Source organism: Candoia aspera, chromosome 4 (assembly GCF_035149785.1).
Source record: "Candoia aspera isolate rCanAsp1 chromosome 4, rCanAsp1.hap2, whole genome shotgun sequence".
In the NCBI taxonomy this organism is placed as follows: Eukaryota; Metazoa; Chordata; class Lepidosauria; order Squamata; family Boidae; genus Candoia; species Candoia aspera.
Window position 1 is genome coordinate 21,450,845 of NC_086156.1, and position 23,224 is coordinate 21,474,068.

Here is a 23,224-nt window from a genome sequence, read left to right on the forward strand (position 1 = left end):
TGCCGACGTGCAGCCAGCGTTGAGTGGAGGGGTCGGCCGACCTTGCGCAGGAGGGGAGGGGGGAAAGAAAGTCGCCGCCCCCAGCCGCTGCTCCGCTGGGATTTCGCGCAGCTGGAGGAGCCGAATCAGCTCCTGCTGGCAGCCCCGCCCGCGCCTGCCCCCTCCTGCACCTCCTCCTCCGTCCCCTTCGCGGCCGCGCCTGCCTCGGTCTGCCTGCGCCTGGCCTCGGGGGAGAGAAACCATGGCGTCCAGCGAAGAGGACGGCGGGTCTGGCAACGGCTCGGTGGACGAGAAGGAGAATGGCAAGAAGGTGCTTCGGCCTCGCGGCGCCGTGACCACAGCCTGGCTGATCTTCTACAACATCACCATGACGGCCGGGTGAGCGGGGTGTTGCAGGCGGAGCCGGTGGTCGGGGCGAGAGCGGAACTTTCATTCTCCCCGTCTCAAGACGAAAGTCCTCCTTCCCGAACAATGGGCCGGGCAGTACCTGCTTGGCACCGGGGCGGGGGGAGAAGGCGGCGGAGCGCGCGGCGACTAGGGGATAAGCCCTGGCTTGCTTGCATTGCCTAATACGGTGCAGGCTTCCAGCAAGACGAGCACGTCATCCCTCGAGCCCGCCGGAGAGGTTAAGTATAGCCCGAGCCCGGAATGCCGGCCGGGGTTTGGAATGGGGCAGAGTGCTTCCCTCGGCATAATTTATTGCGGCGGCCGCCGAGGACGCGAGCGCGTGCGGTCGGCGCTCGGTCCCCTCCCACTGACTCGAGCGGGCTTCCTTCGGTCGCACCTGCCCGGCCAGATGGCCGCGGTAACCCGAGCCTGAGGTGGATGAGGGAGCATTAACCCCAAACCTCCTGGGCGACGAGAGGGTTGGTGGGCCTCCGGGACCTCTTCTCCGTTGAGGAGGGCTTGGGCGAGGGCGGGTTTCCTTCCGAAGGAATTTAATTGGGAGTTAGATTCGGTTGGCGGGATGCACCATGTAGTAACTTGGTTGTAACTGTGTTACCAAGTTGTAACTTTGTTTGGTTTCATCTTAGTCTGTTGTGTTGCTTTAGCTGGGCTTAAAAGAAATTATGGCTTAGCACAATGGCTTGGTTGACCATCATCGTAAGACATGGTTGCTTTGATCATGGCATATTGAATAAACCATAATTGGCTAAGTGCATAACAATACATTACTGACCTGGAGTTGTACCTTGAAACCCTTCTGAATGCTAAGTTAAGAGATGTTCTTTTCTTCCATAACAAATTTAAATGACAGGGTACAATTTACAGGGGAAGAAGAGTAGGCAGGTTGATTTCCTTATCAAAACTGCTTTTGCATGAGTAATTTTTCAGTGTTTCAAATGATTAAAAAGGTTAAAAAAGAACCCCAGGCCCAAAAAGCTCTGAGAATGAGCAGAGGATCACTTTTTTTCTGTTTTTCATGCTTCATATTCTTCAACATAAGTGACTCCAACATTTGTGAGCTGTGGTTATGTTCTATGTAGCCACTTCTGTACTTTTACCACCAAATTGCATAGGTATATCCATGAAGTCATCGGCTGAATCAGTTGTTAAGAATCAGCACCAACTTGATGGCACATAATCAATCATAACCAATGACTTCATGGATATTTTATTTATTATTTATTTATTTTATTTTCTATTCTGCCTTTATTATTTTTATAAATAATAGGTGGCAAACTTATCCAATACTCCTTCCTCATCCTATTTTCCCCACAACAACCCTGTGAAGTGACTTGGGCTGAGAGTGACTGGCCCAAGGTCACCCAGCCAGCTTTCATGTCTGAGGCGGGACTAGAACTCACTGTCTCCTGGTTTCTAGCCCATTGCCTTTGCAATCTGGCTTGATTCACAGGAGATGTGTCTTTCTACTATTATAAACTATTTATATTTACTGTTTATAAGCAGCCAGCTATTGTTACTTATTTAGCAAACAGTTGTTAAAACAGGCCATAACTCGGTGTTTGTATGACCCCAGTCTATGTCTCAAGTTATTGCAAGGGTATGTATATTATGTCTTACGTATACAGTAAAGTTCCCCACAAAAGCTTTCGTTTCAGATTCTGTTTCTTGTGATCAACAGTAGTGGGCCTACTTTTGGCTATACGATGAGCTTCCATTCCTGGTTAGTAAGATGTGTGGGTAGTGAGGGGGTTAAGATTTGTTTTATTTACTTATATACCACTTCAATCCAAATTCATCCGGGAGAAGGTCCATCTATGCAGTTGTTTGTGTAGTTGTTAAGAATCAGCGCCAACGTGATGGCGCATAGTCAATCATAACCAATCCAGACTGGGCTCTAAGTGGCCCCTTACCCATTTGTTAAGTTTCTTCTGAAGCTCAACATGTCATGAACGCTTTGTAAAAGCAGAGAGAGCTTGAAACACTATAGAATGAGATAGCTGACAAACTTTTCTTCTTCAATTAACAATAGTAGCAGAAAACATTTCACTATCTGCAATGGAACTCAGCTTCCTTGAACTGTGTTGTGGAGAGCAACGTCGTGCTTCCTCTCTTGGACTACAACTCCCACCATCCCTTTGACTAGGGAAATTGCTTTAAAGAGACTTGTGGTCATCAATTTTTGCTTTTGTATCTTCCTTCATTTTGCTGCATGGTAGATACAGTCCAGAATTTTGGAAGTGTAATTTAAGAATGCTCTGTGTAAAAAGTGAATAATGCCTTCCTAATTTGTTGCATGTTAGTGTATCTGTCATTGTTTGGTGATCTTGGCTTCCAGGGATATTTTTGGTTTGACTCTGTCTAGGACTTCCTTGTGGGCAATCTTCGCTGTCCGTGAGATGCGTAGTAGTCGTCTCCAGCACCACAATTCGACTCACTTGAAAAGACAGTTATGCTGGGATTGGTCAGTGGTAAAAGGAGAAGGGCCCGCCCTAGGACTCACTGGCTTGACACCATCAGAAGGGACACTGGAATTACTTTGATGGAACTAAAGGAAGCTGTAAGAGATAGAAAGGCATGGAGAGCATTGATCCACAAAGTGACTGAGAGTCAGACACGACTGAACGGATAGCCCTAGACCTAGTGTATCTGGGTCTAGCAAGGACCCAGTTTATTTTAATGGAACAGTTTACTCCAGAAATCTGGATGGTGGCCTCACTTAAATTTTTGTGATGGGCAGTTAAAATGCAGCTCTTCTGTAAAGCTATTGAAAAAGATAAAATTTGCTCTTAATACCAAGGCTTGTGTTTTTCTATGATTTTATGGATTTTACATAGCTGTAAATTAACAGAAGTTAGCGGGTACAAAAATGTGAAATAAAAGAAATAAATTCAGTTGGAGCATTAACAGGAGATGAGATTAGAGAAAGGAGTCATCTTCATTCTGCATGTTCTTTTCAACACTTTGGAATTTCTGTCTGTGTAAAAACACTTCCAATTTGTTAAAAATACAAAACATAGATAAATGCCAGTACCTAAGAGGTGGTGACGCTCTTTATGGAACAATAAAACTATTGAACTAAATAAATGAATTAACCATTCCTTATTCCATTAAGGATACTGTTTTTTCTGTTTAGGTGGCTGGTACTGGCTATTGCCATGGCCCGGTTCTATATGGACAAAGGAACATACAAAGGCTTATATAAAAGCATTCAGAAGACACTTAAATTTTTCCAGACTTTTGCTTTGCTTGAGGTAAGTTTTTAATTAATATATCTTATTTGGAAGGAGAATGTGAGTCTGGAGAGAAAATAGTTTACAGCCTAAACTAATTGTTGCTGGAGACTGTTGGGCCATTGGTGAGCTCAGAAGATAGTTACACATCTGTAGTGTCAGCTGTAGCTTTGAGGGTGCCCTTGGCTAGTTGTTCTGTGACACTTAGTTTTTCTGGCACCAATTACCACCAAAAGGAGTTGGACCCAGAGTTGATAGTTAATTTCCCACAATGCCTCTGTGGGATATTGTGGGAAATTAAAAAGATGGTTTCCAGACCAAGACCTTTTTAAAATGAGAAGTCCTGGAAGTTGCCAGAGGATTCCAGAGGTACACTGAAGAGTTGTTTGTATGAACTAGTGCCTGCAGATGAGAGCTGTACTTGCCTGTTACTGATATATGTGTGACTCTAACAGTTCTTTTGTGAGATATCAAGATCTAACACAATATAATTCACAGACATCCCATGTAGAAGTGCTGTGACAACACTTCAGCCTACAGGCTTTAATGCTGCAAATTTGGTAGTAACTCTGTATGTTCATTTAGCACTTGTCTAGGTGGCTGCTGTGTAATCTAAATTCATGAATACATTTTGTGATACATCTGAAAATAGTTCAGGAATTCCTAAAGGATCAGGAAGATCTGCATTGTTGGGCTTCTGTATTTCCAGATACCCAGTCCTCTATTTTTTGTGCTGTCCCTTCTATCCATTATGATGTAGCTCCTGTCAGTCAATCTCTGACTTATGGTGGTTTAATGTCTATTTCTGAGTTTTTTTTTAAGTTCATCAATACTATAATCCATTCACACTTATTTGCAGTAATATGGGGAGAGTTTTCCTGTGCTGTGATAACCTGAGAATTTGTATTTGTAATCATATATGCCCAATGACAAATGCACTGATTGGAAGGGAGTAAAGCACATCACTTATGATATAGTGGTTAAGAACTGTGGAAACTCAAGTTTAAGTCCCAATGCAAGCATGGAGCTCATTGGGTGACTTTGGGCCAATCACTTTCTCTCAGCTCAAATTCCTTCATGGGGTTCCTGCTGTGGCGATGAACTTAGGGGAAACCCCCAACTGAGTTGCCTTGAGAGATAAGGCGGAATAAAAATCTAATACAGGTACTCCTTGATTAATGACCACAATTCGGATTGGAATTTCAGGAGTTGAGCGAATTGATTGTTAAGCGAGATGCCCACGTGACTGTTTCACTCAATGACTGCAATCCCAACACTTCTGGTTGCAGTCATTAAGCGATCTCCCCGGTTGTTAAGTGGACAGAGCAAAAAAGCTGCTTGTGAAGAGTTTCCCCTCCCCTCCATGCACAGAGGGGAAATCCTTTGTGGGGCTGCTGGAACAAACATAAATCTTCAGGATTTTTGCTCTGTTCCTTCAGCCTGCTGAAGGGTTTCCCCTCCGTCCCTTCCACTTGCAACCTTCCCTGCCGGCTTCCCCATTGACTTTCTGGGGAAGCCGGCAGAGAAGATTGCAAATGGTGATCACACTATCGCAGGGCGCTTGGGAACTGGTTGTAAATGCGAGCTGGTTGCCAAGTGCCCAAAATGCAGTCACGTGACCACGGGGGGGGGGGGGTGGCACAATGTTTCATGACGGCCAGAAGTGTTTTGCAGGCCGTAAAGCACCCTTTCCGAGGCTGAACGGTCATTAAGCGACCAGTCATTAAGCAAGGACTACCTTTAAATGAATTGACTTCTCCACAATAGAGAACACTAATCCTAACTGTAATCCTTTAAATTTCAGGTTTGCTCTAGTCCCTTAAGCCTCTTAGAATGTAGGTGCTGGAGAAATTTGGGAAATCATATAAACCAACCTTCTGTAGTCTGTGTTTGAATCTCAGTTTGCACAATCTCCTAGCTGTTCAAGGTGGACTTTACTTTAAGGCATGAATAGACAACATGTGGCCATCCAGATTCTTTGGAATTCCTCCCATCAGCTATAGCCAGCATGGCCATTGGTAAAGATTGCTGGGATATGTTGAAAGTATCATTCATTCTATTTTAGGATACGCTCCCTTATGTATGTTGCGGCCATATAATTCTCCCACTTTTGCTATTTTTTTATTAAGATTTATTTTCATGTTTTTTCAAGCTCTTAACTACAGAATTCTACAGACCACAGGATTGGTTGATTAGATGCTGGATTCTAATACTCTTATACTTGCTTACTTTTTCAGCTTGTAATCACGCTTCTCTTTCCTAGGATACTAAAGGCAGTTAATAGAGAAACCACATACACAATATATATGTCATGGCTGAGTTGGGGATACATATCAATCATATAACTATGAAAGAGGGAGAGGGAGAGAAAAATAAAAATATATTAATAGATAAATAACACTATTTTACACCAAATAGCACAGGTAGTAAGCACTGTGCCAACAAGTCAGGCTATGTTATTTTATCCACTTCTTATATATTTGAGGAACATCACAGCTTGCCTCTTCCCATTCAGTTGTGTTGCATTACATTTCCCTAACTTGGCATCTTCAAGTTATAGGGAAGGTGCCAGGTAGGGGAAAGTGCCATAAACAATAATCCTCTGTATAATCTAAATTTGATGCATCTTAGCTGAGATGAGGAAAGGATGGCCTGCTATTTTACCTTCCTTTTCATTAATAATGCTGGTTTTTATTACTGTTCCTAAAGTTATATTAGGTAATGATTCTCTCTTTCTTGTCAGAGTCATACTCCAAAATTGGCAAGTGAGCATACTTTTCCAGTAATTTCTCCATGGTTACTGTGTGTCTTGTGTAAATTGAATTTTCCATATTAAAACCCATCCTTGATGCAAGATATACAAATTAAAGGAATTTGTATACAAGATGTACAAATTAAAGGAATTATTTCCATTTTTTTGTGTATATATACCTTCAAACTTAAGAACAGGCATTTGAGGGTTTGTGTTTTTGCAGTTCATGAAAAACATCTATGAAAAGAATGCAACTAAGAGATTTTTGAGCCATAAATCAGTTCTAAATACTCACGTATTCCCTCTGTCTGCCCTTCCTTTCATTTTTACAGATAATCCACTGTGCTGTTGGTGAGTCTCTTTTCAATTCCTCAGTTAACTAAGCCCCATCTTACTTTATTGGACAACGGTGACCTATTTCTCTTTTTAAGGAGTAGTGCACACTTCTGTGCTTGTGACGGGGGTCCAAGTGAGTTCCAGAATCTTCATGGTGTGGTTTGTTACACATAGTATAAAGCAGGTAAGTGTCAGAGTAAACATTGCTATGTTTAGTTCATAATATCCTAGTATCACAGAAACAGTTAAGCATTTAGAGGTATATTGTATTTTTTAAAATGTAAGTTAGAATAGACCCATTGTCAATGGTCTTAAGAGTGACTGAAATAAAGAATGACTGTAACTGTGCACAGACCTATAAGATGAGCTTTAAGAGTCCCTAATTACATAGGGTTGAAGAGGTTGTAAAGGCCATTGTAGCTGGATATATGACCTTTATGTTTTGCCATTCCAATAATAAAGTCTTCCATGTTGAAATAACCAAGAAAAAGTATCCATTCTTGCAGTGTATATTATGAAGTGGAATTGGACAAAGATATTTGGGTTTGAGGAGAAACATGCAGCTTTAGGCAACTGAGTTTTTGGATTTATCCTAAGAGGAATTGCTATGCATTGAGTAGTATTTCTATGCTTTTGACTTGCTGGAAAATAGAAGTGAACAGAAGAATGGAACCTAATCCTATCTATGTCCCATTGAGTTCTGTTGTATTTACTCCCATATAAGAGTTTGTAGCTTCCTTCTATTTTGATATACCACAAGAGGATTCTTGTCAGTTCATGGTATGTTATCAATCCAATCAGTTAATGTATTGGATCAAGACTGTAATTCTCCTCAACTGAAAAAATTCTCTTTAGGTGGACATTGAAATGGCAGTCTTAAATGTATTCACTGGAAGATAATTTCTTATCCCACAAATTGGGAAAAAAGTCTGAGTTAAAATATTCATGATTGCCTTATACCACTTTGGTTGGATGGTGCCCAGATTTAATTACAGTAATGTAAAAAGTGCTTTATGCTGTCTCGTAACCTGTTGGATCAATACTTGTATTTAGGGTCAGTTATTAATTTGATTGTGTTTACAGTGTGAATGCATCTTAGATTTAGACTTTTGGTCACGTAAGGCTGGTTTGTTTTTGTATACCCATATGCATTTTTAAATGGTTGAGTCTCTCACCAGCAGATGGCACTTGGTGATTTCCTTATGTGGGATAATAAATAGCAATGGCCTCTTCCCTTTGATTAAAACTCCTGTGGTTTTTTCTTCCATCTCTTCAAAATGCTATTTGAAATTTTTAAAACAGTTTTTTATTAGACTAGATAATTAAACATGTTTTATACACAGACTTTTTCAGCATCAATAGAAGTTATTGCATTGTTTCTAAGATATTGATTATGTTAGGTTTATGTTTTCCAGAAAGAAAAATGTAAAACACGCTGATTCCAGGAGCATACAATGGTCAATATAGGAAGAAAAAGGAGGGAACAGTAAAAGGCTGTCCAACAGGGAAAAAAAATCTAAAAATAATTATAGGATGATATTGTTTGTAGCAACAACAAAAAGGCTATGAAGCTTTGAGATTTATAATGCATAGAATTAAATTATGCTATGCCAGATACAAAACAAGAGTTCAGGCTTCAAAAGAGCCATTGCTTTGAAAACATAAATGCTGGCAATTATTTAACAATTCCATGCTAACTCTTCTCTAGTAGTAATCAGGATATGGTACACAAATTCTTTACAAGGTAGCTGGTAGAAGTTGTTTTTCCCCACAAGTATCTATCTTTTCCTCTTTAGGTGAGAAAGAGCTAAGAGATCATATTGAAATGAAAGGAAAAGTATTTAACACCTTCTGCCTACCTTCGGTTCATTACAATTCCAATTAAATTCTTAATCCTTTGCACTAGAATTTCAGCTATGTTGCCATGCTGGTTATGTATCTTGCCTGCATATGATATATGCTTTGTCTTTTTTTTAATATTGTTTTATTGTGTTATTATAAAACACAAGTAGTACCTTACAGAATTTGGTACAGTGGTATTTATACAGTGTTGACTAGAGATTATTAACACTGATGATTTAGATAACTTAAACATTTAAAGAGAAAGAAAAAGGGTTTATGTCAATATTAACTGTATTTTCTAAAATGTTAACGTTGCTAAACATAAGGTTGCTTAAATTTTACATCTAGAGCTGATAACTGCAAAATGCTTAAATTATTTGTTATATAATAAAGGTTTCTATCTTAAGCTTAATACTAAGGTCTTCACTGTATTGTTATTTATTGTTGTTTATGCATATTAGAAAGGAAAAAAGAGAAAAAATTAAAAAGCTATTTGGTTTCTGTCTTTCCCCTTCTTTATGCCTCAACCAATCCGCAGTGTTTATAGGCATTTATCCCCCTCCCCCAAAACCATACTTAAGGGTTTATATTTGCTTTGCTGCATATAAAAACTTTTGTACAGAAGTAAAAAAAAAAATAGTGTTCCTTTTACCTGAATATAGAAAAAAATGAATGCATTTATTAATGACAGAATTAATATTCTTAAGTCTAATGTGCAGTCTTTGGATTAGTCATTATGGTGCATTTAGCTGGAAGCATCCAAAGTCCTCTTTTCTCTCTTAAAAACAACAACAACAAACTGTATTGCCGTACTTTATTTCACAGACACCTTTGGAATGTGTGTTAGTCTTTGGGCAGGAAGATCTATTATAAAATTCTTCCCATTTTAATGAAAGGAAAATTACTTGTCTGTAACGATTCTCAGAAAGTAGTCAATAGATTCCTACCCACCTTATTTTGTAGAGCTGGGAATTAATTTAATCTGCAATAGATGCTGATGTCATAAAAGAGTGGCTAGATCAATACAAGCTGTTGAGGCAATGCGATGACTTAGGGCTATTTTCCATCAGCCAAAGAACAGTAGAAAAGTTTGTCATTGTAGCAGTGTTAATATTTGTATTTTGAAAAGAGTGTGCAAGAATTCTTAATTTGTATGTTTCATCCCTTTGTGGTTCAGGGGTGTTCTGCCAAAGAATCCCTCAAAACCTGAGCCAGTACGAAGGAGACCAGTGGAGAATATAATATAAATGGAAAAAAGGTCTGATTGAGAAGTTGCGGATAAGTTCAGAAAGAGGACATGCTAGTCCAGTTGAAAGCAGTACCTCTGTAGAAAAATAAAGTTATTTTGTCAGTTGTTTAAATAGTGTCACTTGCATTCCTACATCTACTTATCATAGAAGTTGCTTCTGAGAAAATATGTATAGTAGCTTTCCTTAACCTACTGCTCCCCAAATGTTAGGATTTCAAATGTTAGGTGCCTGGGGGCTGTGGGGGTCTGGATGGGGGACAACAGGCTTCAGCTGAGCCCTGGTAAGACGGAGTGGCTGTGGGTTAATGGCTCCTCGGGATCTGGGAAATCGTCATCTCTAGTTCTGGATGGGGCTGCACTGCCCCAGACAGACCCAGTGTGTAACTTGGGGGTTCTCTTGGACTCACGACTCCTGCTCGAAGAGCAGGTGGCAGTTGTGGCTAGGAGGGCCTTTGCTCAACTTCATGTTGTGCGCCAGTTACACCCCTTCCTGGACCGAGAGGCCCTTCAAACGGTCACTCGCGCCCTGGTCATCTCCCACATAGACTACTGTAATGCGCTCTACATGGGGCTACCCTTGAAGAGTATCCGGAAGCTACAACTGGTCCAGAATGCAGCTGCGCGGGCAATTCTAGGTGCCCCAAGATCGGCACATGTAACAACTTTGCTGCACGAGCTGCATTGGGTTCCAGTCTGCTTCTAGGTCTAATTCAAGGTGTTGGTCATCACCTTTAAAGCCCTACATGGCATGGGTCCAGGTTACCTGAGGGACCATCTCGTCCCCATTACATCAACCCATCCTACCTGGTCATGCAGAGAGGGAACATTACGGACCCCATCTGTAAGAGAATTTCACCTGGCAGGGTCCAGGAAACGGGCCTTCTATGCAGTAGCTCCCGCCCTCTGGAACATTCTTCCCCCGGAGGTGAGGCAAGCCCCCTCTCTCCTGGACTTTCGTAAAAAACTGAAGGCCTGGTTCTGTCAGTGCGCCTGGGTGGGGGAGGGGAATAGTCATTTTTGGAGATGGCTGGCACCTTAGAATGGCCCGTTGTATATTCATGGACTGAAGTAGAACCTTACTGCCATCTGGATTTTATTGCATTTTATATTTTTACCTTCTATTTTAATGTATTAATTATAGTTTGTACTGAATTTTAAATTTTATTTTTATTGTAAACCTCCCAGAGTCCCTCCGTGGGGGGGAGATGGGTGGTGATAGAAATTTCATAAATAAATAAACATCCTGAATTCCCTACCTAGCTTGGGCATTTTTGATGAGAGATTCCGAGTGTTGGAATTCCATTACATCTGGAGAGCACAGGTTAGAGAAGGCTGATACAGAAGGTAGTGTTTATAGAACCAAATAGAAACAATATAGACACCATCTTAAAAAGGGTTGTTAGAAACAGAAAATAGTGGTTAGCTTTAAATAAATTCTCTGCTTCTGCATCTTTTTCTGTTCAATAACAACCTGTTCACTTAGAGTAAAAATCTGATAGCACCTATATTCATCCTAAACGATACTGGCTTTGGTGAATGATCTGAGAGTCTGTTGCAATTCTAAGGATCCAAGAAAACTTTGGTTCTTTGTACTTCCACAGATCCAGAATGAGGACAGTGTTATTCTTTTTCTGGTTGTATGGACTGTGACTGAGATTACTCGATATTCCTTCTACACATTCAATATGCTCAACCATTTGCCATACTTCATAAAATGGGCCAGGTGGAGAATGCCTCGCAGTTTAGTTTCTCATTGTTCTGGGCATGCTTTTTCATGCATGCTTAATCAGCAAGGGAGAAATTTGAGAGCTTTTCATGTATGTGCATAAAATGATTTGATGTGCTTTAAAAACTATATGTAAATTCTTAGAATTGGGTTTGTTTGAAAAGCAGAGTTCTCTAACTTTTCCTTAGCTTTCCCTTTGCTTATGCTGGTAATGTTCCTAGGGAGTGTTTGTGTGTCTTTTGAAAACTGTACATTGAATTCAATTACAAATTGTTTATTTCCTGCTGCTTTTAAGCTGGTCAGTGTACCATTTTAAGGTGTCCTATATTTTTGTATGCTGCAATGCAAAATGTTGCTTAATATAAAACCTAAGAAGTTTTCTGTTTTGTCATTTTGCAGCATTTTGCTGGATTTAAATGTAATAGAAGAAGAAGTAATAGAAATATGTGGGGTACAGTTTCTGGGAAGGCAGATCATATCTTAACTAGAAAATTGGAAAGTGACTTGTTGGAGAACTCAAATTTCAAATATTCTATTAATACCCAACATGAGATACCCACAAACAAATCTTTATTACAGTCAAAGACCAGCATAAGAAGGGTAGGGTATGGTCAGTTAAAAACATAGAAGGTACATTAAAATCGAATATAAAAAGCTAAAACCCAGAAATACGTTAAATATATATGAGATATACTCCCAGGTAAGCATGTTTCAGTAGCCAGTTGTTGCAGCCATGCTGTTTTCCAATTACTCTGTGGATTGAAACTGTGGCTCTGGACATCATGGTAATGATGGATATATATTATGTACCTTGCTTTTATATCCATCCAGTAAAAATGCTCTTCACTTTGGAGATCCAATCATAGTATATTTTGTAAAGGCCTATACAATTAACATTTGGGGCATATTTTTTTCTTCACAAGGTAGATCTAGTTTTTATTTTAACAATAAGATTAGTTGAATTTTATTAAAAGCTTCAGAGCTGAATGGAGAGTTGAACTTGGGTCTCTTCAGCAAGTTCGGATCATTTTCCGCCAAGCTGTACTAGATGTTAAGCTAAATGTTAAGATTGCTGTATATCATTGCAATACTACATAAATGTGCAGTAATTAGCAATAAATTATAAATAATACGAAGTAAAGAATGCCAGTAAATTAGCAGTTTCAATTTTCAAACATTTGAATGGCACTAAAAGGAAAGAGAAAAAACCTACTGGTAGTTCTATTTGATGGAATGTACTATTTTTTCACATATGTCCTTTGTTATAAAAATAAATTAAACATTGTTCAGCTGGGATGTTCCTTGTGAGTATAAAGATTTTAATTTCTAAACCTGATTTACAGGATTGCATACTTGTAAAGGCTAGAACAATTTTAAGATTATTTTTCAGAAGAAGATCCATATACAACAGCAACAGATTACTGTACTTCATTGATTTAAAAAAAGCAAGCAAATGAGTTCAGTTGATTGAAGCCTAAGAAAATCCACAATGACAGTAAAAGTTATTTATTGTCTAGCACAATCTTACTAACTCTCAGATCCTGGGATTGAGCTCTGAGTGTAAAGCAAAAGTTCTGCAAGTTGTCTGAATGTCACAGAACAAAGTAGACAACTATAATCTAAAACAGGATTGCAAAAGTCCATATGGCGATTAGGTGGCAGACATTTTTTCTGACCTGAAAATGGCAGCCCTAATCTAAACATTTCCACTGTGTCTTTTTCTAAATGAGTGCTCAGAATTCAAGGGACTTTTTAGTTCAGTGCATTTTAAATATTATGGTGAGAATAAATGTTATGCTGACTTTCTCTGCAGTGGTTTGAGCTCTCAAATTTTGGTTTTGCAATTACAAAAACTTTGCCTATGTAGGGCTTTAGCCTACACTTTATTGGTTTGCAATTGTTAAAGTTGCATTAACGATTTCCTTTTTCAAGGCAATTTTTTGGGCTTCTTGTTGAATCCCATTCTTTCCATTGCAGTTGACCTATATATTCTCTAAGTCTATCATATCTTAATGAAGGCTTCAGATTCGGCGGCTGCTATTTTAAATCTTAACTATTTTGGTCATGGAATGCCCTTTGTACAGTTCTTGCTAACTGTCTCCTTGCTTTTCCCAGCATGAGCTGAAGAAAGCTTTCTTTTTTTTATGAAGACTGCATTTGCATGCTTTATCTTGCATGAAACCTCTTCAAGTATTTCCATATCCTTTTAAAGGTTTTCAGTGTGTGACTTGACAACAAGCAAATAAGGCAGTGCTTCTCAAGGCAGTTGGAGTCTTTCATTTTCAAAAATTCATCCTGGCACTTCCCAAGATGCTTTTCCTTTGGTAGTGAGCTTTTATCCGTATAACATCAATAGTTGCCTATAAGAAACAGCTGTGGGGAGTTCTTGGGCTACCATTTCCTTAGTTCATTTTTAAAACATTGGACCTAGCATTTTTAATGCCATCCTAAACTACTAGAGCAAATCCTCCAAGCTTCCCCAAAGTCTAAAGCTTGAACTTCTAAGTTTGATGACAAATAGGGGAAATATAATTTATATATTAGTTTATAAGTATCACCATAATCTAAGGCCTCGAGTTCTTATAGGGAAAGAAGATGGAGAAGGAAAAAACTAATAAATGAACAAAAACATTTATAAGCAAATAAGGAATGAACATAGCAATAACATTTTAGAACATTTTAGATAGTAATCTTTAAAATATTTTATCTTGGAGAATTAAGTTTTCTGCCTGGTATAAAGATTCAGTGGATCTCTTTATAGAGGCATTCCATGTTAAAAAGCCTGCTTCTGAGTAGATAGCTGGTACATTAACACAAGTACATTTCAAATGGGCAGGGGTGTCTCTAAGGGGGGAGTCAGGATGGCAGCCACAGCTGCATGATTGGAGCCCTTTTTATCTGCATGCACCTGCAGGATGGAGCTTTAACTGATGGCCACAAGGCCCTCCCCACTGACATCTCTGTGAGTGGGTTTTCAGACAGGCCTTCAGAATAACAGGAATAGCTGAAAAAGATGCTGAAGTGTTCCTCTGGTCCTTGACAACTTTATCAGCCAACATAGCGAAAAGGCATGCCGCTCTCTTTATTACTGAATGTTGATTTTACAAAATAAGGATGTGTATTCAATTCTGCTGGCTCACCCACCAGCACATACACACATTTTAAAGCAATGTTAAGAGCACTGTGTTGGACACAAACATATTCTTCACACAGCAAACCATCCTACCCAGAAGTTATTTCTGATAAGTGCGCATAGACTTGCTTGACTTTACTACTTGTTGTGTTATGGCAAATTAGAGGACAAGGCGTACATAAAGTAATTGATGGAGCAGTTTATTTGTTGTTTCTTCTAGGTATAATTTTTTCATCATCCTCTATCCAGTAGGAGTTGTTGGTGAGCTTCTAACGATTTATGCCGCATTACCCTATGTGAAGAGATCAGGCATGTTTTCAGTGAGACTTCCCAACAAATACAATGTGTCTTTTGACTACTACTATTTTCTGCTCATTGTCATGGCCTCTTACATACCATGTAAGTAAATAATCGTTTTTGGGTTGTATAGTGCTAGTTCTTAAGAATTCTATAAATGTAATACTTATTTGAGATGGACTATAGTTTAATGATTAAACATGGGCCTTGGGGATGAAGTTCTCAGATTTGGTATCCAGAATTAAAAAGGATTTTGAATAGCCTGGAAAAACTTTTAATGAGCCAGAGATCATGAAGGGCTGCTGTTCAGTAGAGCAGACAATACATACTGCACAAGATGGACCAGTGGTATATTTCAGGTGTTCCAGATGTATTGGATCTGCAAAACCTAGAATTCCTTCCCAGCATGCCTTCATTATAAATCAGGATCATTATTAAGTTAATAAGTCTTCCCAGATGCTCAAAGTGATATATGGAAAGTTACTATCCAGTTTTATTCATTAAATTATTAATGAATATATTATTTCAATTAGCATTTTGAAATAGTAATAAAAGCCTTTTCAGAGTCTAATATATAATAAGCTGAAAGTAATTGTCACACTTCCAGATATGGATCATTCTAGCCAATTTACTAATCTAAGATTCAATTCCATATTCTACCAATTTAGTGTACTGAAGTTTCATTGCACATTTACTTCATTTTCAACATAGTCTAACTTGTTTTGTTTTTTGCTTTTCTAGTGTTTCCACAACTGTATTTTCACATGCTGCGTCAGAGAAGGAAAGTGCTTCATGGTGAAGTGATTGTAGAAAAGGACGATTAAACCAAACTTTGTAATCATGGTGCTTTTTCAGAGTAACAAACCAAATCTTTCACATGTTACCCAAGTCCAACTTGGAAATTATGGGACAAAATAACAATGCACAAATCCAACATAGATCATGATATTTTGTAACAGATGTGCTCCCGAGGGCTTTCATGAAATTTTAGTCTTATTTTTCAAGCTGTTTAAGATGCTTTTGGTAACAAATCTCAGCAGAAGTTGAGTAAGATTGGAATTTGTTATCCAGAAATTCCCATTCATCATTTTAAGTCATACTTTGTTACCGAACTGTGATTATTGCACTAGCCTATTTGGCTAAGCTGTATTTAGGAGGTGCAAGTCCTGATTGTGTTCACAAAGTCTTTTTACTTGTACTTGAAGGTAAAGACACCTTTGAGTCAAGGTCAACTGCTAGTGACTACTGGAACTTTATAGTTTTCTTGGCAATAGTATGGAAACAGCTTGCCATTGCCTTCCTCAGGATGTTTTTAACTCCACAGGCTAGGCTACAACCCTGTTTTCCTTGGTGATCACCCATCCACATGCTAGCCAGGTCTAACCCTTCTTAGCTTTTGAGCTTGGTCAGATGTTGCCACCTACTGAGTGGCATTTGGAAGTAGATGAATGCATGTGACAGCGTCCTTCAGTTTTATAAGATGCTGCTCAAGAAGGCCCCTGAGTAATAAAAATGTTTTTCTTTTCTTTGTTAATAACATTGGAATTCACAAATTTTCTTTTCATACTTAAGAGTTTTTTTTAACCAATCCTAAACTTAACATTCATTAGATTATTTGCATTGAATTTGAGTGTTTTTTAAAAGCATCTCCATGAAATAATTACAGTGTAATTAAATAATAGAAAATGGGTTCAGTCTTAAATATAGAATAATTCAAAACTGGAAGCAGTTAACAAGCAGATAAATGCAGTATCTCTTTGCAAATCCAAGCCTACTAGATTCTAGAATAATTTTTAAAAGGAACATTTAAGTACTCTAATTTTAAAACAGCTGTCCAAAAAGCATTTTTGTAACAGAAAGATTGTGAATACAAAAAAATGTATGAAAATATCACCCACTAGTTATGTAATGAAAGTCCAAGGTAAACTCTGTTAATTTTTGGTTTAATTCAGGTTTAGCGGCTCTTATTTATTTTAATCCTTCTGGTTAAAACTGGTAGAGCAGGATCCAAAGAAGCAAGCAACTACTAGGGCTGGGTAAGACTATGGCTTCGATTCCAGAAAAGTACCTTGGAACACATGGGATTATGACTGCCACATCTATCTGCAACTCTTTCAAAGCAGCCATAGCATTCCCAGTATCTTGTTGCAGATGCAGAGGGCACCCATGCAATCCCCGGACCAGATGTGCACTTTAGAGAGTTGCATACGAGTGCCACATTCACACTCCCATGTGCCTCAGAATCCACTTTTCAAAATTAGTTCCAAAGTGCTACACTGCCCTAACAATTAGTTCCATGTGTTCAGGGAGTGTTAGGATTTGTGTTTTACAGGAAAAAATGTTTATTTTATTTGGTAAAATAGAAAAGAGATTAAAAATATGACAGTCTTCTCTTCAAAGTCGCTGATGGGAAATAAAAATCTTTCTCCTCCAAAATAATGTGATGTAGGCTATGTAGCTCTTTGAATTCTTGTCATTACAACTTGGAATAAAAGAGTACGTTTTGAAAAATGAGATACCAGAAGAAGTAATGTTTGTAATCTCACATCAATCTTAAATCTGACTCCAGAGATTTTCAAAAGAGAGATGGGCAACTTTTGGCAGCCAAAAGCCACACTTTTGAAAATTATTTTTCCAGTAGAGAATCTCAAAGAGTGGATAGTAAGAGAATGACAACACCAGAGAAGGCGCAACTGATAATATTTTGCCTATTCATTATTTTGGGGTGGGGATGTTAAGTGTTCCTAATCAGAACCATAACCTTTTTTTTTTAAGAGCAAATTACTATTTTTCATCATGCCTCTGGACTTCAGCACTGTGAGCTGCAGAGCTTTATGGGCTGTAAAAGAGGGGTGGAGGTGCCATTTCCATTTGGGGCTCATGGGATTTGGGACCTTTGCTCCACAGCATCTGGACTGTAGAACTTACAGGGGCAGTTGTTGGTTTGGTCTTTGCACGAACCGAAGTGCTCTTTCTGCTTGCACAGGACAAGAGTTAAATCTAAGTGATGGACTTAATTCTTTGGGTCAAATCTGTATGTGATTTAAGGAAAAATGCATCAAAAGTACACTTTTTAAGAAACTTTTTTCACAGTTCAAATACTCTATTTAATTGGAGTTTGTTTCTACAAGTACATGATGAAAGGTGCTCTGTTTATTTCATGTTACAGAAAGCTTTGAGATACAGTACCATGAAAAGTCATTCAGTCATGTATTTAAAGGTTTCGAGAGGAATCAATTATATCTTTGCAATAATTGCTTATGTCTTCTTTTAACAATTTCCTCTGTTTCATACAAAATATCCAGGCAGCTCTTTGAAACAGGTTTCTGAATTAGTACAGAGAAGAGCAATATGAAAAAAGCAATTGTTTGTTAATGGCTGATACTTTTACTTTCTTCAGTGTTTTTAAATATGTTCTTCATGCCGTAATTCTTTCTGGTCTAGCTTGGAATTGCTCTATCTTTGGGGTATAAATATTTGGTTCTCATGTATGCTGTCATTAAACTTGGGGATGTTGTCATTCAGTAAACAAAGAACTATTATAAGGGTGTTTTTTTGTTAACCATTTTGTACATCCCATTAAATAATACCTTTTTTGATCTTCAACACATGCTTGATATGTATTTCTCGGCATAATTTAAGAACAAAAATATTTTACTCTGGAAAACTGCATTTCCAATAAACGGTTAAATCCACATCCCTATGTTGTTAATGATTCTGTTCTTTCCAGTTCCCAGAAGCACAGGGCATTGGATTGTGATCTTGTTACTTGTTTTGTAGGACTAAGACTTAGTGTTGAGTCATGCATAGCACTAAGCAATACAGGTTGGGTTCACTTATCATGCTAAGCTGAAAACAAGAATCCATACAACCATGTGTAAACCAGCCACAGTCAAGACTGAGAGTTGAATAGAGCAGTGTTTCTCAACCTCAGCAACTTTCAGATGTATGGACATCAACTGCCAGATTTCCCCAGCATGATTCTGCCTGAGTTTCCTGTTGTGTTACAGTAACTCATCAGTTTCATCTTACATTGACTTTAATGCACTTGGAGAAATGTAAAGATGTTCTATGGTGCTGAGGTCCTGGTGGATTATTCTGTAAGTCATATTTAAAGAAGTACAGAAAATCTGCAGTCTCAGTGCCTTTCTGCAATCTTGGCTCCTAGCCTTTGAATTACTGCATTTATTGCCAATTCTGAGGAAAATGGAACTTGCAAGCTGGGTTTGAAAATTGAATCAAGTTACAGTTTTCAAAACCACAGTTTTTACATAATTGAATTCTCACAGGCAAACTATATGTTGGTTCAACCCATCACAGAATCATTTGCAGTCATGGATGCTCAATAGTTGTCATCCTATGTGTTATCTTTGGATTTGTAAAACGTTAGAGTGCCTGTTATGTGTGTCTTTCATCCATGTAGCTGTATGCATACTTTTTCTTAGCTTCTTAAAATTTTCAATAGCCTTCTGAATATTTGTCCAGGTATCATCCAAATCCATCCTGGCTTACCCTTTTGTTTTAAAGCCTTTCATACTGTAAACATCATTCTGTTCATAAGTTTGAAGTTCCCCAAGGGGCATTTCCACAAACACCACACACTGCCAATACTACTGAAAATGTAAATGGATTTTAAAAAAACAGAAAAATTGAACTTTCAAATCAAGTAACTTCCAAATGTGTACAAAGCAAAGTTTTTCAGATGTCACTGTACAATTGCCTTTTCATAATGTATTATTTGTAACCCTGAAGCTGATCACTGGGGTAATTCAGTGAAAAACTGAATTTGTTGGTGATGTGGATGTGTTTAATTTTAATAAGCATCGATAAAGGTACAGATCAACTTATGCAATTAAAGATTTTCAAAATGTCAAAACAGTTCATTTCACAAATACAAAAATTGTATTTCCATGACAGGGGTATTGCACAAAATATCTCTTTGAGGTGACATTACACATTTTGGTACATTGAGAATAATATCCTTTTCAACACTTGGAAACAAACAAGTTGTAATGACTGCCCTAGCCAGCTTCTCATTAAATTCAATTCATACATGGTTAAAGTAGAAATCTCTTCAATGGAGTGCAGTGTGCAGTACAGTGAAAAAGTTGCAAATAGAAATTTTTGCACTTTCCCCAGGTTAAACAGGTCAATGAAACCAACCCCTCCTCCTTTCGTTATGCAGTCCCCCTTTCCCATGCCAGTTCATTCAGCTCCGTGCAGATGTCTCCAATGGCTCTCAGCAGTCTGACCTTGAATGCCAGAGATAGTCCAAACAAGATGGTTTCACACTCCTGGCTTGCCCCACTCCCACTTCTAGTGACTCACAAGGCTTGACACTTGTTGATTCTATTCATGCATGCGAGTTTGATCAGATGTTCTGGGAACGTTTGGGGAGCATGACACAAGTATTGTTAGTAACTTCATTAATTTGCACTTTACTCAGGGCTTTTGTTTTTCATTCTTCGATGTACTGAAAGTTGTAAAGAATAGTGGGTATGCTGCACTTGTGCTGAATGATTACTTCCTGCTATAATACCTTTAAATGTTGGTTCTAATCATCACGTTACGCATCTCAACATTCTCTTATGTTCCACCCCATAAGCCAGTCTTTAACGACTCTCTCTCTAGATGTGTCTATGTTTTCATCTCTTCCTTGTGTTCCCCCTTATTTAAGTTTATGGTCTTCAGTTTCCCTTCACTCTTTATCATGAAGTGTCTAGTCATATTTGATTACCTCTCCTTCCTTGTGTGCAGCTGTCTTTTTATTCTTATTTCTTTTATCCAGCTCATTTTGTATCCTTTTAATGTGAAATGCCTTTCCTTCCTCCCTTTTACCTGTTATCTATACTTTATACTGGGATGGCATACCTAGGATAAGAAATGCTTTTGCATTCTACTCACATTGTTACCGACTAGTGGCTATATTAGTTGGAAATGGTGGGAACTGAACTTATACTCATGCCATGTGTCATAAATCTGTTGTTACACAATTATTTTTTTCAGAGATACATTTATTCCTCTTCAAAGTTTTTTTTCCCTTAAGGATGTTTCAAGATGTCTTTAATTTCAAGATGGCTGTAGAATGTCTTCTTTTGTAATGCTTTCTGTTTTGGTATTGAAGTATTTGCAATCTGCATCCACCCATCCAGAAGAGGCAAGATTTCGTATCTTTAAATACAGTAAAAACCTGTATGTTGTGTCTGTATATAAGATATGTATTAATAATGTGTTTCTGCATATGTTAAATGAATCAGGCTACTCATACAGCACATGGAAATTGCAATGAGATTTAGGTAAATTTTATTAGTGAATAAATATATTTTAGATTATAGTTGATATTTTAGATTATAGTTGAGAAGTGTTTAAAATGAAGAGAGAAATTAGATGTCTGGAACCACAGTTCTTTGAAAGTCAGTGGGGATGAAGGTAACCCCATGACTGCTTCTCATTCTACTGTTTCTGTCCTACTGATAGTAGGGGGTAGCTGCCTAAATTGCAAGAGAGTTTATGACAATTGGTTTGAAACTGCTATGATCCAGGTGAGAGCCATATCAGAAGAATGGTCTATTAGGGCACATTAGATCAATAGGACTGTGAACCAAATGGCAACGTTACCTTCTTCATTAGGACTACAGTAGTACAGCCAATAAAATGCAACTTTGATTTCAAAATCGCCAATAGATGCTGATCAGTTCACTAATAGCAAACACTTGGCCAAATGTCTGCAGAAACAATTGCACAAAACAATCTGCAGCCACGAATCTCCATATTAATCACACATCGTGTTAGAAACAGACAGTCAAGACCAAGCCTTAGCTGCTGTGATACTTTCCATTCAGGTTGCTGAAACAAGTGAACATCCTTCTCTTGCTGATACTCCTGCTGTTCTAACACAGCAACATTTCACAAGGGTGGTATTCACAATTATAGTAAGGCAGATGGCAGATCACCAGTGCTGGGTGGGAAGGGATTTTCATAGCTTTTGTTGGAGATCTGCTTTTTAATGTGGCATGCTCAACTGCTTTATTCCAAACTGGATTTTTGTGACAAGCTTCCAAACGCTATCTTTCAGGTTTTGCTTGAAATAACGATGTAACAGATTGATGAAAATATCCTCCCCTTTCTCTGATCCTTTTAGTCCTTGTTTCTCCCCTCAGTAGCTACATTACAATAATTTCTTGCATTAGGCTTTTGCAATCTGACACCTTCACAATGTGGTGGAACTACTACTCCGAACACAGCCTACATTTATTTAACATTGTTAGATTTACAGGGGTTTTTTTGTTCCTCTAAGAAAGGCAAACTCTATAATGTTCTTATATTTTCCTCAGCCCCTTACCCAACAGCATCTGAAGGATCCAATGGTTTCATCAGAATGATAAGCATCATGCCAGACATACTGTAAAAAAGGGGCAGAACTTGCACTGTGATGGCACAACACTTGTTTTGTCTTCCCCTCTGGATGCTTCTGCCTTCAGCCACCTCTGTCCACTGTTGCTGAAAATTGGGAGCATGTGATTTCCTGCAGTATAAGCCCCGCCCCAAAATAAAAGTCCCCCATACTCAAGCAGGGGGAATCCTAGCTTGCTTCATCTAGTTATAAGAACCCGCCCGCTTTGTGTCCATCTTGGTGCTTGCTTTCACAATATTTTGTACAGTTGCCTGCCCTGTAGTTTTCTATTATTTTGTTTTCAATTATTTCCTATAGCAGCATTCATTCATTTCTCGTGCACATTACAGGCAAGGACAAAAGTAAAATAGATCACAGAACCACATGGAGACATTATAACGAAAGCTTGGCACTTCCTATTATCAGAGCTGCTAAAAGTATTTGAAAGATTCCAATCACATCTTGTCATTCCTAGCTCTTATTTTATTGTGCATATTTGTAACACACTTTCTCTACGTTAAAAAAAAACACTACAAAACACAAGGTTTTCATGAACCTAACTGTTATACTCACAACCATGAAACAGATTCATTTTAGGTTTTGCCAAGATAAATATGTAAAAGGAAAGTTCCAGGAAGCATTTTCTGGACAAGGTTGAGTAACTAGAAGTGGCCAATGTCTCAGTAAATAGCTGTTCCAGGTTTTATCAACTTGGTGCCTTCCAAAAATGTTAGATCACTATCTCCTTCAACCTGCAAACTCAAAATCATGAATGAATTTTGCAGATCTTCATGAAGTCAACATACTTAGTGGCCAGGTGAAGAATAATTAAATATTATTGCATCATTTTGCAATTTT

General features: G+C 38.4%; 1 protein-coding gene across 3 annotated transcripts; it reads left to right on the top strand.

The window, feature by feature from the left end:
- Positions 1 to 190: 190 nt before the first annotated feature.
- HACD1 (3-hydroxyacyl-CoA dehydratase 1) lies at positions 191 to 18,670 on the top strand. Of its 3 annotated transcripts, none has more exons than XM_063303551.1 (7): positions 191 to 378; positions 3,542 to 3,659; positions 6,723 to 6,741; positions 6,822 to 6,910; positions 11,419 to 11,540; positions 14,897 to 15,075; positions 15,715 to 18,670. In XM_063303551.1, exons 1-7 carry the CDS (start codon positions 242 to 244, stop codon positions 15,795 to 15,797), a joined length of 747 nt encoding a protein of 248 aa, XP_063159621.1. In that variant the 5' UTR covers positions 191 to 241; the 3' UTR covers positions 15,798 to 18,670. The 3 variants fall into 3 exon arrangements, with proteins under 3 accessions (XP_063159621.1, XP_063159623.1, XP_063159624.1); XM_063303553.1 differs by having other exon boundaries at positions 6,825 to 6,910; XM_063303554.1 differs by having other exon boundaries at positions 6,828 to 6,910.
- Positions 18,671 to 23,224: the final 4,554 nt, after the last annotated feature.